This window comes from Lycorma delicatula, chromosome 9 (genome assembly GCF_047948215.1).
Source record: "Lycorma delicatula isolate Av1 chromosome 9, ASM4794821v1, whole genome shotgun sequence".
Taxonomy (NCBI): Eukaryota; Metazoa; Arthropoda; class Insecta; order Hemiptera; family Fulgoridae; genus Lycorma; species Lycorma delicatula.
In genome coordinates this window covers 56,642,339-56,659,398 of record NC_134463.1, presented here as the reverse complement: position 1 = coordinate 56,659,398, position 17,060 = coordinate 56,642,339, and the positions used below count along the sequence as shown (strand labels likewise).

At 33.3% G+C, this 17,060-nt stretch overlaps 1 protein-coding gene across 1 annotated transcript; it reads left to right on the top strand.

The window, feature by feature from the left end:
* Window positions 1-1,851: 1,851 nt before the first annotated feature.
* LOC142330232 (uncharacterized) lies at window positions 1,852-15,214 on the top strand. Its single transcript, XM_075375388.1, has 3 exons — window positions 1,852-2,091; window positions 6,598-6,700; window positions 12,261-15,214. Exons 1-3 carry the CDS (start codon window positions 2,045-2,047, stop codon window positions 15,072-15,074), a joined length of 2,964 nt encoding a protein of 987 aa, XP_075231503.1. The 5' UTR covers window positions 1,852-2,044; the 3' UTR covers window positions 15,075-15,214.
* Window positions 15,215-17,060: the final 1,846 nt, after the last annotated feature.

The following is a 17,060-nucleotide window of genomic DNA, read 5'->3' as shown; positions in this document are numbered from 1 at the left end:
TTTGATTGAAGTTTTTTAATTTAGTTATTTGTTATTATTTCTCCGAGATATTTAAATTGGGTCAGTGTTTTTAACTTATTACTGTTTATTTTTACTTCTTTTAATTGTCTTGGTTTTTATTTTTTATAATAACAATTTTCCTCTAGAATGCAGATGTAACAGATCTTATTTCAAAATTAACTTTAAAAAATATATATAAAAAAAAATTGTTTAAATATTATTGTAACTGAGTAACGTAATACTTGATGCAATTTTTAGTAATGTGTATTATTTAGTTACAATATACAACTTTTATATTTTTTACATAACATACAACTTTACGTTGTTTTTTCCCCTTAATAAGAGAATTTCCTTTTATTTCTACATTAATTCTGTAGATGTATGCTGCAACTCATGTTTCATTTGTTTTATCTGATTTGGCATAAAGTGATTGAATATTTGATAATTTGGTAAAATATGTTTAGGAAGGGAGAAAATGAGATATTTTTCTCATTTTCTTATCGTTATATAAGGCTATGGAATATGACATAATATTAGTCAATTTTAAATGTTTCAATGAAAATTTACTCTATTTATCTATTTATTTTAGCTGAAAATATTTTTAACAATAAAAAACTAATGGAAATTTCAAAAGAAAATAAAAATTAAAATATTTAAAAACTGAACTAAAAAATAATACTTTTTAAATTTCAAACTTTCAAAATCTTCATTTTAATATTTTATACAAATTTAAATAATATTTAAGATTTTTATGTTCATACATACTTTTGGAATAAAATATTTTTAAATCATTTATTTTATTGTTTTATTAATCAACCTGATATTATAAAAATCATATGAATAGGCTCATATAAAACATAAAATGGATTAATTATTTTCATATAAATATATTTTACTGAATCTTTTTAGTATTCATATTATTCCTCTGTATTGTGTTAAAATATAATCCCATGAAACTACTTCCATGGTAAAATTAAGGTTATGTCTTATCTCAAAATTCTGTTCTACGTGGTTTATTTTAATAGAATTTAACACACACACACACACACACACACACACACACACACACACACACACACACACACACACGTATATATTTAATACTTAAGGAGATATTCAAACACATCAACTTTATTTATTGTATGTTTTACAAATTGTTATTTTTTCAGATGCACTTAAAAAAATGATTTTTTATACTCAGGGCCAAAGTATAAATATACATTTTCTAAAGTGTGTCTAAGAAAAAGAACATTAATATTTTTTCATAGATAAAATAATGTGAAAGTAGAAAACCATGGATGATGAGAAATATGTACATTAGAAGTGAGGGATGATTATATAAAGCAAAACTAAAAAGTAATTCCGATTCAAACAGCAAACTGTATCTGCTGTTTAGAAATAAAACTAGTAGAAATTTTAGAGCAACAATACTTAAGTATTTTTTTTTTATGATACTTTACTATAATGTATTGTGATATGTATAATTTTTTTGGAGAATTTTCTAAGTAAAAATGTTTGAATTCCTGTTTTTATTTTCAAGAAGAAACTGGCAAAATAAATGTGTCTTTCATGATATATAACTGTTTAAAAACAATAAATGTTGCTGTTTACTAATACATTTTAATACACTTTGAATTGCATTCAAATATTTCATTTAATATTCAAAACAATGAAAAATAAACTTTAAACTGTAAGATGTTGGTGTTACTAAGAAAAACTACTGTATTTATTAGCCTTAACCTTACTGCTTTGTAGGGGGTTCCCCTCAAATCTGTTACTGTATATATGTAGATAATAATACAATAAAGATTAACCTTCATGATAGTATTGACCTCTATGATATATGTATAAATTAGACTTATTTTATATTTGTTAATTATTTAGTAGAGAATTTTATATTGTTTTAAAAGTTGAGAGTTATCACTTTATGTATGTGATTGTACATAACGTGTTGCATTTAGGTATGTGTAAGTGTTAATAATAAGCTAGTTGAACCAAATTCAAGAACGTAGTATATCTTCATGTAACAGTATTTACCATTGACATGAAGGAAATACTGTTTATTTCAATAATTTTTGTGTCAAGAACCAGGTAATTTAAAGATTTCTTATTATAGATATAACATTTTTTTTTTTACTTTAAAAAATATTTATTTCAAATCATATGGATTAATGATTATTTTAAATCTTTTAACTATAAGATAATGTAGAAAAATTTTATCTATTTACTTGAGAAAATATGACTATACTGGCCTACTTGCACAACTTAAAAAAAATGTCCATTTTATGGATTAAAATTTTAGTATTTTTTTATAAATTATGTTTATTAATATTATGAATTTGGTTTTAGATTTTGAAACATATATGGAACAGTAAATATTATATTTTATGTGTTGACAACAAAACTAAAGTTTAAGCAATGTTATTTTGTTGAAGGAAAATTAATTATTAATAATTATGAATTTTATTTTTTATCACTATGTATATTTCTTAATTTTAAACATATATTTTCTTTTATTTATAAATTGTAAAGAACTTTTAATTTAATTATAACTATGCTATGTTTTTTATAATAAGCATTTATCGTTGTTAGACAAAATTATTGTTTTCCTTGGGTTTGTTAATGATGATATTTTTTAAAAGCTTAACAGTTGACCTACATTTATGCATTATTAGTGACTACATTTTATGCTATAAACTACTAAATTATTATATTTGAGTTTTTCTCAAACATTTATGCATTTATATTCTTTTACGTAATTATTAATCTTAAGTTTAAAAAGTGAAAGAAGTTTCTGTCTTCATCTTTTATTCAAAAGGCAGCAACAATAGCATAACTGGTTGTACACTGTCCTTATGCAAGTGTGCATCTACACATATGTTGATGCATACACATTAATAATCAGATGATGGAAGCAAATGAATTATGTATTAGAAATGTAAGTTTGTATGTGTTAATTAATACCACTCACATGACTTATAAACAATTTATTATGATTATTTTTTAGTTACAATCAGGTTAATTAGGTTTTTATTTCATGTCCGATTTATTTTTATTTAATAATAATCATCTAAGAAAATCCTAAGACATACCGCTCTAGCCTTACAGTACAAATTCAGAAGTTCATTTGAATGTCTACGGTTAAAATTATGCAGTGCCTGCTGTCGTTTATTAATTGTGTTTTGGCTTTGCTTTCATCATTGTACCAAGGAACAGAGGGACACCTAGATTTTCCATTTGTTTGTGAGATACATCTATTAGCATTATTGACTAGTAGTGAGATAAAAGAGGTAAGTTGGTCTAAGGTGTCAGCATCATCATACTGTGATGAGAACACCCTATGGTACCATTTCAATCCGCTCTTTCAACAATCCCTTTCTATGGTCTTTTGTTCACCAACCAGTCAACATCAAAAGCAATAATAATTGACTTATGGTCAGTGCCATAGAAGTCATCATATTAGCAGATCAATTAAGACGATGGAGTAAATTCGTTGAACATAAGGAGAGGTCAATGTTGGGCAATGTACCAGATGATGATGATTATATAAATGTGCACGGTCCATCATACAGCAGACAGGTCTTGTCTCACTCTGTTTATCATATTTTCTCAAGAGAAACAGACTGAGGAGTGCAATGAAATATGGTGGACATTAAACTCCCTACTATTAACAAGGATGGAATTTATGTGAGGAGATTTAATATATCTAGAGCACTGATTCTCTAACCTTTTCACCCACCGCCCACATTCAGAATGAAACATTTTCTACTGTCCCAAAATTTCCATAACCCTAAAATCCCCACATTTATTTGTATCAATATATTGCTTAGATCGGGAGATATGCAGCATTAAAGACAAAAGTGGCCTTTTCTCTTTAAAGTGAAATATTTTGATTCAGAAAAATTGTAGAGGGCATACAAAAAAAGAAATTAAAGCTAAAGTTTTAAACTAAAACAATTTTAATACAGTTTAGTGAAAAAAATTTGTTTCCCCCCATGCTCTCAATCAAACACAAAAAAAAAAACATTCAAATTTTTAAAACTTTTCTTCTCACTGATTTTTTTTGATGATTTTTGAAATCTGAGTATACTATCAAAAAGTAGCATATTCAAGCTTTAATTTTTTTTCATCTCTCTAAGCCTTTTGGTTGCAAAGTTAGTTTGAGTAGAATCATATTTTATTGTAAAATATAGGTGTCCCTTTAATTTTTTGTACTAGTATAGTAGGTACTTAATTTTAGTTTGAAATATCAGGAAAACATAATTTTTGCCGTTTTCTTTTAGTCAGTCATCACCTTCCTAAACTGCCTGAATGCCCCCAATTTTGTGTGCCTTCTACTGCTCCCCCTGAAAGCCTCCAGCACCCAAAAAGGAGTGTTATTACCTACTTTGAGAACAAATGATCTAAAGCATTGAACTGAGTTCATTGAGAGATACAGATTGCAGATGTGTAATTTAATAGAGCAGAGATTTTTATGACGACAGCAGGGATGAGGGTAACTAGTGGTATCCTTGTATCCAACACCTTGTCCCACAAGGAGAAAGGAACCCTACCACTCTCTCTACTGTCAGCAAGACGTATTTCTCAGAGAAATAGCTTCTGACTGCGACTGCATCTTGCTGCAGAATGTGCGTTTTTTGGAAGCATATTATTAAAGATTCTTGTATGCTTATTAATAATCTAACAACCTCAATACAGGATGAAAGACTTCAAACGTTCGGCTGGATAATTTTCATGTGAAAAGATAATTATATATTTATTATTTATATATATATATATATATATATATATTATTTAAAAAGAAACTTCTTGATTGTTTAAGTAGATAATAAATATTTTATTTTGAAATTCTTAAGGTTATACAACCATTTAGTATTAATAAATTACAAAAATACAAAAAATAATTCACAATATTTCACTTTAAATCCAAAGTTTTTTCAAGTAAAACTAAACTAAAACTTACAAAATTATATGTTATCATAATATGTTGTTATTCTTCAGCCAACTGGAAATTTTGATAAAAAAATAAATAAATAAGCCTAAAACGTAATTATTTAACATAATCCCTCTAACTTAACGAAAAATATTAAATTATACTAGAATAAATATTACTTAATCCATTAATATCAGTTCTGTTGTTAATGGAATTTTCACATTGGGAAATATGAATCATTTCCAATACTAACCTCTTTGTATTGTTTATAACATAGTCTAAAATTTTTACTTTTTCAAAGTTAAAACTATGTTTATGTTACTTCTCATGATAAGGCAATAACTTCATGTTTTCTATGTTTGTGAGCTTCCAACTGCTTTTTAAAATATTGGGAGGCTTGTCTAATATACTGTGCTTGGCAGTTATTGCATTAGACCCTATATTCTAAATCCACCCATCGGCACGATAGATTCCTCTTTGGGGTTACGGTTGCGGTTCATAACACCGCAACATCCCTGATAGGAGATCAATAACAAAGAATATAAGAATAGGATGGAAGGAAGAGAGAGAAGGAAAGAAAGGAGAGCGAGGTAAGGTCAATGAACAGTTGCCTTTTAGTCGCCTTTTACGAGCAGCAGTAAACACTGTGAGCCTAGATTTTCCCATCATTCAATCAAGTGAACCCCCGAACCCACAGGGGGATTTTTAGTTATTAAAAATAAAAAAATCTTACATTTACATTCATTTATATTTGTAAATGTACAAACTTTCCTAAAAAAACAAAATAACTGAATAAAAAATAAATAATAAAAAAGTAGTTACTTATTCCTAAAACAGTAACAATTTACTTGTGTCTAACCAGACAATAAAAATATTTTCACTGATATAAAATATACAAAGTGTAATATTTCACTCTATAAAAAAGTATCTTTAATAATGAATCTCTGAAAATCATGTATCACGCTCACAATAAATTTCTATTTGCTCTGTTTTTAATATTCCTCCCACTCAACAGTTATTAATGAGCTCATCTACTCATGTTTTAAACTATCAAATCTGTTGCTGTTTTGGTTGGTGATAGTTTTCATGAATTAAGAGTCATCCTATCAGAAGGCATATGGATAGAATGTTGTAAGCAATCTAAACAATTTCCTAAGTATCTAACATTCAGTTTGTTTTTTTAAAGTTTGTGGCAGCCGTAAAGTAAATCTCTTCATCTCTTCTTGAAACACATTTAAGTATTTATTAATACTGAGGCCAGACCTCTTCAACATATTTCTGCAAGATATCTTCAATTTTATTAGTTTTTTGCTAACCTCTGCCAGAACTATCACAAAATCTGCATATACCAGATAACTATATGTTTCATTCCATTCATCTCAGTGTTTGTCAACTCTTACCTTTAAGCCTCTTATAATTTACATAATAGGTAAATAACAATTTATTTAAGTAATAAATTATTTAACAATAATATTATTATAATTAGATAATTATTATTTACTTGCACAATGATAAAATTCAAGTATTGATTATTTTTCAAACGGAACCAAGTGCTATGGCTTAATTCTATTTAAAAATATTCTGGATTTCCCCTATGTAGATTTTTATTTGTAAAAATGTGGTATGTTCTTTAAACTATTTTTGATTACAACAATAATTTTCAGATGTGATCGTTTGAATTATGAACTGAATGATCAGCAGAAGAGTGATATTATTTTGGAAAAGGAAAATAATTTTTTGAAGAATAATTCTTATGAAAACATAAATGTAAGTAATAAAGTAACATATTCTTGTTATTCCGTAATTTTACTAAAAGGGCTGATGTTAATAATGTTTGCCTAAAAAAGTATTTGAAACAAGGGATTATTATATTTAAATAAATGGAGCCCATTGGTCCCAATTTAAGAATTAAAAAAAATGTTGGTACTTATATGTTAACGGGAGGCACACGATTTTTGCTTTATTTAAGTACTTTTAATTATTGTTTTTAGTTTACTTTTGTTATTAATAAATTATATACGATTTGTGAATTCATGTAATGATGAATCGTACTTATATCATAACCTCTCTCTTTTCCTGTTTAGCCTCCGGTAACTACCGTTTAGATAATTCTTCAGAGGATGAATGAGGATGATATGTATGAGTGTAGTCTTGTACATTCTCAGTTCGACCATTCCTGAGATGTGTGGTTAATTGAAACCCAACCACCAAAGAACACCGGTATCCACGATCTAGAATTCAAATCCGTGTAAATGGTTTACTAGGACTTGAACGCTGTAACTCTCGACTTTCCAAATCAGCTGATTATGGAAGACGCGTTAACCACTAGACCAACCCACGGATATCATAACCTAACCAAACATAACCTACCTTGCTAACCTCGTAATCTTAAATATACAAATAATATACAACTTATGAATAAAAAAAGTGATATTTAAAAAATACAATATTTTGTATTTTGTTTAAATACACTTTAAATAATTGTTTAAATAACATTGTTACTATTTTGTATAAATAGTATTGTTTTAATATATTTTTTTTCATTTCCTCTCCTGGGAAGGACATACAATCAAGTAAAGCTCAGTCCAGGAGAGTGTCCTTTAAATCAAATGAACTCCCCCGCCTACCGGCAGAACGTCCAGCATGGCAGGTTGGCTCACCGGTTTGACCTTTAAATTGCCTGCCTCAAATCCCCAGGGAGGGTTAACCAGGCCCGACTATGTCGTTCCTGGGCCCACCCCAGGCACCGGGACTCGGCCAGTCAATTGTCTGCCTGTAATCGCCAGGAAGGGGGAATCGGGCCCGACTATGTAATTCCCGGGCCCCTACCCAGCGGCCGGGGCTCGGTCTTTAATTTAACCCCAACCGCTCATCGGAACCAGCACAACTCGGCATGCTGGCCCTTCCAGTTGGAGCTGTCCTACCTATCCCTACACTAACTAAAAATCTCTTCTTTTACCGTCTTTATCCTTTGCAAGAAACGTTGTTCTCGCAAATTCGTTGACCCTTCTCCAATCATCTTTGGATGCTAACATATATCCTATCAACTCTTCTGGTCAGGTAAGTAATACCAGCGCGCCTGCGCTATTCCCCCACTCTGGGCACTGAAATAGTGTGTGTTTTACCGTATCATAAACATCGCAATACATGCAAACCGATGATTCTCGCCTGTCAATGCTGTTCAAATAAACTTTAAAGTTCCCGTGGCCTGATAGCAGTTGCGTCGTGTAAAAACCCAGTTCGCCATGACCTCTACTATACCATGTGGTCAAATCGTGGTATAAGCCGTCTGGTCCAAGCTGCATTTTCATCCGTGCGCCATTGCTCTTGCCAGATGCGCAGAGTCCTTGCCCTCAATTCAGACTTAGTGCCACAGAATGATTACAAACTCGCTCCTGGACCGGAAGGTTGATGGGGGGGGGGGAACCCCCGCCAAAACGCATAATGTCTCCTAAGAGGCTGTCCGGTAGGCCGCCACCACGCCCCGTAGGGATTTGCGGTGAACAAAGACCAGCTTTATCCGATTCCGCTGGATATTAATCATTGCATCCAGACCGGTGCAACGTACAAAATAACGGATAACACCATCGTCATAATGACACTGCGTTTGGAAGCCCTTGGCGCAACATGTGATGACATCAACCCGTTCAAGACAGTTAGGGACCTCTCAGCTCTACCACAGCATTCTATTATATACTCACTAAATTTGCATGACTTCTGTCGTGACACCAAGATATTTCACTTTGCTCACCGCCCGATATAATGACATTTTGCGGGTGAAAGCTGCAACCCATGATCTTTCATCCAATCATCAACCATGGTAAAAGCCATATTTCCTCAATCTTGAACCTCCTACACTGACTTCCCGCTGACCATTAGCACCACGTCGTTTGCATAGGCGATATCTTCAGAATGCGGTGGAAACCGGATCCTAAAAACATCATCAAAAACAATGTTCCATAAAAGGGGTTCCAACACAGATTCCTGTGGGACCCCCTCAAACATCTGAAAGCGAAGACGCCCCTCCAACGTCTCCGCCATCATCCATCTATCACTTTAGTTTGAACTAACCATCGTCAACAAATAATCGCTGATGCCCTTGTTAGCCAATGCAGTCATAATAATGTCCACGGCAACGACCTGAAAGCATTTTTTACATCGAGCAATAACAACATTGGTATAACCCATGTCCTCAAAGTGTCCCGTCGAATTTCCGATGTCCAGGTAAATCGATTTGCCCTTTACAAACCGATCTGCCCATTACAAATTGATTTTCGTGTATGCCCTCACCGTGGCTCTGTTCTTCACGGATGCGGATCGATAGTATTCTCTTCATAGCTTTAGACATAATATTGAACCGGCGCAACGGGCGGTACCCCTCCACCGGGTTCTCGCCTATACCCTTGGGAAGGAAGACTAGTTTAGCCTCCTTCCAGCAGGTTGGGAATAATCCATTCTCCAGTATATTATTCACCATATCCATCAGGGTCCATGATACTAGATCAGCCAATCCCTTGAGCACCTTAGCCGGGATTCCATCCGTTCTCGGACTCCTTTGGTTCCGTAGTCTGTTGAAGAACAGAATGACCTCATCAACTGTGAACTTCCTCCTTTCAAAAAATACAGGTCCAGCCACTTCCTGTTCAGCACATGGGAAGAGCTTTTCAATCTCTCTCTTCGTCCGGTCCTCGCCAAGCACCGACAGGCGCCTACCAAACCTCTTCATGACGATTCGGGAAGCCCTACCCCAGAAATAATCTTCTAGGTCCTCTCACAATTCCTTCGATCTCATTTTCTTGACTCGTTTAATTTCAAAGTTAAGGTCACCCCTGCGATCCTTGTACTGTCGAGTGGCATCCTCAAGACCCTCACCACCATTCCGATGCAATCATTGCATTCATTTCCTACTTGCCTGCAAGTCACAATACATTTGCGCAATTGTAAAGGTCCACCAGTATACAGCCTTGTATCTTCTACGCCTGAATGTTTTCTTGGATATATCTCTTGTTTAATTACTTCTTGTAGGGTCTCTGGTGACAGGTATAACTAGTTCCTGATTCTATCAGATACGGACTTGACAACGACATCCATCTGACAGTCCGACAAACGCAGTGGCGGCCCACCATCCCTGAGTCTAAACGACATATCTTTCAGCTCAAGAAGCAATGCTGGATGATCACTGTCGGTCTCGTCAGCCAGAGCTCTCAAGTCACAAAAATATTGATCGCAACGACCACCAATAATAGCAAGATCCAAAACGAATGTGTGCCCCCTGGCCTCGAATTTAGGTGAACCATCATTAGCACAGCATAGCCCCATCTGATGCAACATTTCAGTTAAGTACATCCCCACGCCTATTTGTATACAAACAGTCAGCTTCAACAGTTTTACAACTTAAGTCCCCAAGTATAATTACCCTTTTGGTTGCTCGCGCAACAATCTCTTGCATACGATTCCATGAATTCTGTGTATTGATCAAGACTACAGTTAGGAGTAATATATGCTCCAATAAGTTTATTTTGTTTATTTTTCAATCGGTTGTATCTCCATAAATATAAGTTTTATCAAAATGTATGTTAATTTGCTAAAATATTAATCCTTTTATTTTGAACAAACTGATATTTTATATTTTTAAATCGGTTAACAAATAGCTGAGTTATGACAGAAAATAGATGTAATTTTGTGTCTGTTTTCATGTCCACTTTACACTGAATTCAATTAAATATTGTTTTTATTTATTGTTAATTCTAATATTGTAAATTAGTATCAAGCCTCGGTACAAAACCTCTGGTATATTTGAAATAAAACCCTGATAAAGGAAAACCAGGAATGTTATGCAACCCTTTGCTGGTTTTTTAGTATATTAAGTGCTTTAGTATATTATATTTTTTAGTATATTAAGTGCTGATCAAAATAATAATCTATTTATTTATTTATTTATTCATTAATGATTTGAATAGTTTGATTCTGATATACAGTATCTCTAAATGCTCTTCATTAGTGGGCAAATGTGTGTACATTTTATTTAGTGTAGTAGTTTTTTACACAATCACTGCAGTTTAAGTTGTGTTTCTCTGTTTTGTAGTGTTTTTCAGTATAAGTTTTATTAGTATTTCATATGTCTTCATTTATTCTGTTTATTGTTTTCAAAATAATGGAATAATATTCTTTCCTAAAAACGTTGGGGATTTTATGACTATTAGTTGATGGTATATGTTATTATTACTTAATTTTTGTCACTGTGAAGTTTTGAATTTGTTCTGTATTTTATGTGTTGCATTTTGGAAATACAAGGATTCAAGAACATTAAAATGTATCAAATGATTGTTTGTACAGTGCTCTTAAAATAGTCGTTGGCTGACAAGTTGTACTATTAGGCCGTGAAAGATGTATAAAAATGTTACACAGTGAAATCAAGAAAGAAAAGTAATTTGTTTCATTTATAAACTACAATGAAAAGTAAATTGTGTGTAATTTTTTAATGCGTGTGAATAATGTCTGATATTATTTATTCTTTGCCGAGGTGAATAGTGTCATCAACGAAGTAATCACAGAATAATTATAATTTGTCTACAAATTTCTCATTGCAGAATGTGTGAGTGATCTTGAAATATTGTAAAATTATATCATTCAGGAAATTAGAAATGGGTTTACTAATTAATAAGTTAAATAAAGAAATTTTGTTAAAATAAGTCTTGTGTTAAGGTTATAATTTCAGGTACGTGCTGTGCATACTAATCTAAAAATGTTTAATAAAATACACTTTTAAAATATGTAGAAAACCCACTATAATTTACACACTTATTCACAACACACCTAAGAACCTACACAGCATAAACATGCAGCATTCTTACATTTGTTTAATACACACATCATCATAAATTCAAATTAACCATTGGCAAATACACTAAATATAGAACTGAACAGAATAGAGCATTGCAGGTGATTCACATTCACCTAGAGAACTAATGAAAAATTATTAATGCTATACGCTTGCAAATCTCATCATACAATAAGGGCACATAAAAAATGTAACCATCAATAAAAACTTTACACATAGCGCATAAAAACACGGTAGAAAAATGTGAAATTTACAAACACATGTTTATATACATGTCATATATGTTTATTAAACAAGAATCTAACTATTGAGATTTGTGCCATGTACCACCACATCCACATATTATAACATACTTTTCTAAAGAATTATTATGGCTCATTTCATAACCAATATCACAAGGAGAGCGTGTTAGGTAAGTGATTTTTAATAATTAATTTTTCTAATTGAAAAATAATACATTTTTATCTTAATATTCTTTTGTTATAGGACACTAAAGAAAATGAAGGGTATGAAAAATGGGAGTGTTCAAATGATGAAACTGAAAAACTGCACAGTTTGATGATGACAAATGAAATGATAAGAAAAGGAGAAGAAGAAATAAAAAAACATAGTAGGAGAATAGAAAGCACAATTTTAGTATTAGGTAATGCTGGATCAGGCAAAACTACATTTGTACAATTTATGGCTGGAGACAACAGTAAACTAATATCAAAAGAGGTCGGTTCTGGTAGTGCACATTATTTAATTGAAGATGGTAAGAAAATAGGGTCTTCAGTTAGTGAATCATTCACATTATATCCAGATCAAGTTACAAATGATTTGAATGCTACATCATACACAGACACACCTGGATTCAGTGATACTAGAAGTCCAAAACATGAGTTAGTAGCAGCTCATGTAATGAAAATGTATTTAAAAAATATAAAAAATATAAAAATAGTAATATTAATAACTTATAATTCTGTTGAGCAGGGTGTGTATAAGAATGATTTTGTTGATTTACTTCGCAACATTAATGCTTTCGTAAGAAACATCGATAAATATAAAGACAGCATAGCATTAATAGCAACCAAGGTTCCAAATATGTATAAAATTAATAAAAATAATGTAACACTAGTATCCGACAAAACTGTACTTGATGGTATAGCGGGATACCTTACAAAACTAAAAATATCCCTTAATGAAAAATTATTAAGCTCTGATGAAAGTAAAGAAAAAATATTTTTAGAAAACAGTATAAAACTCATAGATGCTTTTCAAGAAACTGATACAAATGGAAATTTTAAAAGGATAAGTATTTTCCGCAGACCTTCAGAAGCAGGAATATTATCTGAAATACCATTGCTTCAGCAAGCTAAAGAATTTTTAAGGGAAACAGTGGTTAATAATATTAAATACAGTGAACTTTCTGAAAATGATGTAGGATATGCATTGTCAGGTAGCGCTAGAAATTATCTGTATTGTTTATTGTGGTATATCAATGACATAGTTATAAATATATCATCGTATACATATATGTTAATGGAAAATCATTATGAACTTCAAATGGCCAACTACACTGATGTTTATCAGTTGTATAATTATCAAAATAAAATTGTAAAAAAACTAATGGCTTTAAAAAATGATTTAATAATATGTAACAGTTATAAAAACTATTCTACAATTTTAAAAGACTTTATTTCAAATGAAAATATTCAATTAAATGCGTTAGAAAATACTACATATTTTGAAATTGAAGAGTATTTAAATAATATTCAGCAGTTTACAGATATTGGCCCAATTTTAACAACAGTTACATGGGCTGAACAAATGAAAAATCTTTTAAATTTTATGAAAGAAAATTTATCATGGTACAGTTTTCTAATAAAAGCACTTGAGCATTTTTCTTCTTATAAAATTCAAATATCTAAATCAGAATTGTACAATCCTACTGAGTTATACAACACTACTGATTCAGTCAGAACTGTTCTTTCTAATATTGATGAGCTACTATTTGAAAATCTTGATTCACATTTTAGTTTTATGACTTTAAGAGGTGATAGAAAATTGGAACTTGATGATTTAATATCTCTAACAATTAAAAGCCAAACAAATATTTCTTGTGACGATGGAAAAATTACTGTGAAAGGTTATTATGTTACACTTAGTTCAATAAAAAACAATACACTGTTAAAAAATTATTGTGGCAATACACCTATTAAAATGTTAATAATTTATGGGCTTCATACTGTATTCATTGATACAGACTTGACTGAAGAATACTTTAAAGGAATAAATATAATGATTGCAGCTCCTGTATGGGAGATTATTGGTAAGAGGGAAATCAATGTTGATGGTATTCCAGGGAAAACACACAACAATACAAAAGCTGAAGATGGAAAAGAGTTAGGTGAAAGTGGGAGAGATGGGTTAGATGGTCTTTCAGGAGGGAATGGTGGAAACGTTTTTGGTATTGGATCATATTTTATAAATGAGGAAAATCTAGTTATAAATGCAAATGGTGGTAAAGGAGGGCCTGGTCAACATGGAGGAAATGGAAAAGTTGGAAGTAATGGACGTCATGGTTTTGAGAAATTTAATGGTCAACCAGGTACTAATGATTATGATGAATTGTGGGACAAAGGTACTTCAAAATTCACATTAAATTATACTTCCAATGAAGTTGTTTCTAAACTGACAACAATGTCTTCAAGTAGGTGCTACGGAAAGATTAAAGTTTACTCGCATGATGGTGACTGTGGGGATGATGGTGGCCAAGGTGGATATGGAGGAGCTGGTGGAATTGGAGGTAATCCTGGTAGTATCTTTTTATTGGGTGAAAATGATCCTCCTCAATTTTCAACACAAAATTATCAGGGAGGATCAGGAGAGGCAGGTGTAAGGGGAATCGATGGTTTAAAAGGAGAGGATGGATTGCCTTTTACTTGTTTCCAAACTCTTATTCAGTTTAACTCATTAACATCAGTTTGGAGGTGTACAAATTTAACTTATCACGGTAATGTGTGCCCTCTGAAAATTGATATGGTTAAATCAACTTCAAAAGGAACCAAAAATTTTACAAGCAATATTACATTACCGACTCGTACCCAAGTATATGATTTTTCATCAGAACTTCATGATTATACATTATTATTAAAAACTTCTAAGAAAAATAGATTTTTATCAAACATCACAAACAGTTTTCTGAATCATATTTATACAAAATTATTAACAATGAAAAATCAATTTTGGAAATTTATCATTCTTAATGAAACATTATCATCAGTTTTAGATGAAGTTCCACAGACAGTTTTGTTTTAATTGTCATGTTTAGAATAGTAATTATGTGTTTATAAAATGTTCTCATTCTAGCTGCTTCTATGTAATGCAGAGACTAAATTTTCTTCTAAAACCTTTTTTTGTTCAAATTATAGCAATACATTTTACAATATTTTATGTAATCATGTATTCATTAATATTCCTGGCTTTCTCTTCCTGTCTTCTACGCACAGAAATAAAAAATAAACTTAAAAAAGCTACCATATATATTCGAGTACCTCCCGCCCCTGAATAAACCCCGCACCTCGATTTTCCGGTCCGAAAATCTAAAAAAAAAATCGAGTATATACCGGTATTTTAAAGTGCAACAGATATGATAAAAAATACGAAAATATTCAGAAAGTAAAACATTTAATTCGTTCATTTCAATTACAATATCAATATTACATTAATAATTAAATACCGTAAGTACTAGTTTAGTTCAGAATCAGTAGGCCAGTAAAACGAAAAGAAAGTATCATGTTGAAAAGGATCATTTCAATACACTTTTTAATATGGGATTTTATTTTTAATTAATCACTGTCACTGTCAATGTCTGTAGAAGAGTTACCGGTAGTCTCCACGTCGCTCTGCCAAAGATGATTTTAGTCCACAGACGCCACATGCATACGCGCGTTGTTCTTCATACAAACGTGATGGAGCAAACGTGTGTGCATGTGGAGCATCTGGGCACGGTGTATCGGCTGGTTTCGGCTTATAGCAAGCCGAACGACGCGGTAACCGGCGCAGATCTGGATGCCGTGCTGGAAAATTGGGATGGGCCCGTGATACTCATGGGCGACCTCAATGCCAAACACGTGTCATGGAACAGCATTCTGACAAATCCGAATGGCAGATTGCTGTACGAAAGGGCGAGAGCCCGCCGCTTGGTCGTCGTAGGCCCTGAGGTGCCCACGTTCGTGCATCGCTCAGGCAGATCTAGGCCTGACGTGCTGGATATCGCAGTCATGAAGGGGGGTACCCTCCCATTCATGATTGAAACGATAGAAGACCTCAGCTCGGACCATTCCCCTGTCCTGTTGGAACTAGGTCAGGCAGGGGGTGGCCGAGATCCCCCGCCTATACCCCGAAGGTCAGTCAACTGGAAAAGGTTCTACGAGACCCTCCAGCGGGAGTACAGGCCGGTAAATCCTGAGCTTCTGAACACCCCGGAGGAAATCGACGACACTGTCGGGCGCGTCACGTCGTCAATGACCGAGGCCCTGGCAGGCAGCTCATCGGCCAAAACTCGAGCAGTTGTTCGAAACGACCTCCCTCCTCATATCTCCGAAGCCATAACGGAGAAACGACGACTGAGGAGGAGATATCGAATCACCCTGTTCCCCGCTGATAAGCGGGCCTTTTATAATCAAACGGACAGGGTAAAACAACTGCTGACAAGCCATCGAGAGGATTCGTGGAACGAATACCTCGCCTCGGTCTCTGACGACATCTCCTCGGTGTTCAGGTTGAACAGGAGACTGCGAGAAGGGAAGAAGCCTCGCCATCCGGTTGTGGGGCAGCGAGATTTTCTTGCATACTCGGAGGCGGAGAGGGCCGAGGTATTCGCCGATACCTTGGAGGAGCAGTTCACTCCAAACCCCCCTCCCTCCCCGAACGACGAGCACACAACCGAGGTGGAATCCTTTCTTGTAGATTATTTCTCACAGGTGGAGGACGCCCCTCTAGAGATTGACCAAGTCACTGAAGCGGAAGTTTCCGCAGCCATTAAGGCCACAAGCCCCGACAAGGCCCCGGGTGTCGACGGGATCAGCGCCCGTGCATTCCGGAACATACCGGCCGCCGTGATTACAACAATTTCGGTGATATTCACGTCCATTTTGTACGTTGGATATTTCCCGAATTGTTGGAAAACGGCCAAAGTCGTATGTTTACCCAAACCGGGGAAAAGTTTACTTTTCCCACGGAATTATAGGCCAATCTCCCTGTTACCGGTATTGTCTAAGTTGTTCGAGAGGATTTTTCTCG

What these genes read in the sequence shown, in the direction of transcription:
- LOC142330232 (XM_075375388.1), top strand. Translation starts at nt 2,045, where the DNA reads ATGAAGGAAATACTGTTTATTTCAATAATTTTTGTGTCAAGAACCAG. An exon ending in ATTTTTGTGTCAAGAACCAG is followed by an intron (nt 2,092 to 6,597) that starts GTAATTTAAAGA and finishes AATAATTTTCAG; the next exon opens with ATGTGATCGTTTGAATTATG. An exon ending in ATTCTTATGAAAACATAAAT is followed by an intron (nt 6,701 to 12,260) that starts GTAAGTAATAAA and finishes CTTTTGTTATAG; the next exon opens with GACACTAAAGAAAATGAAGG.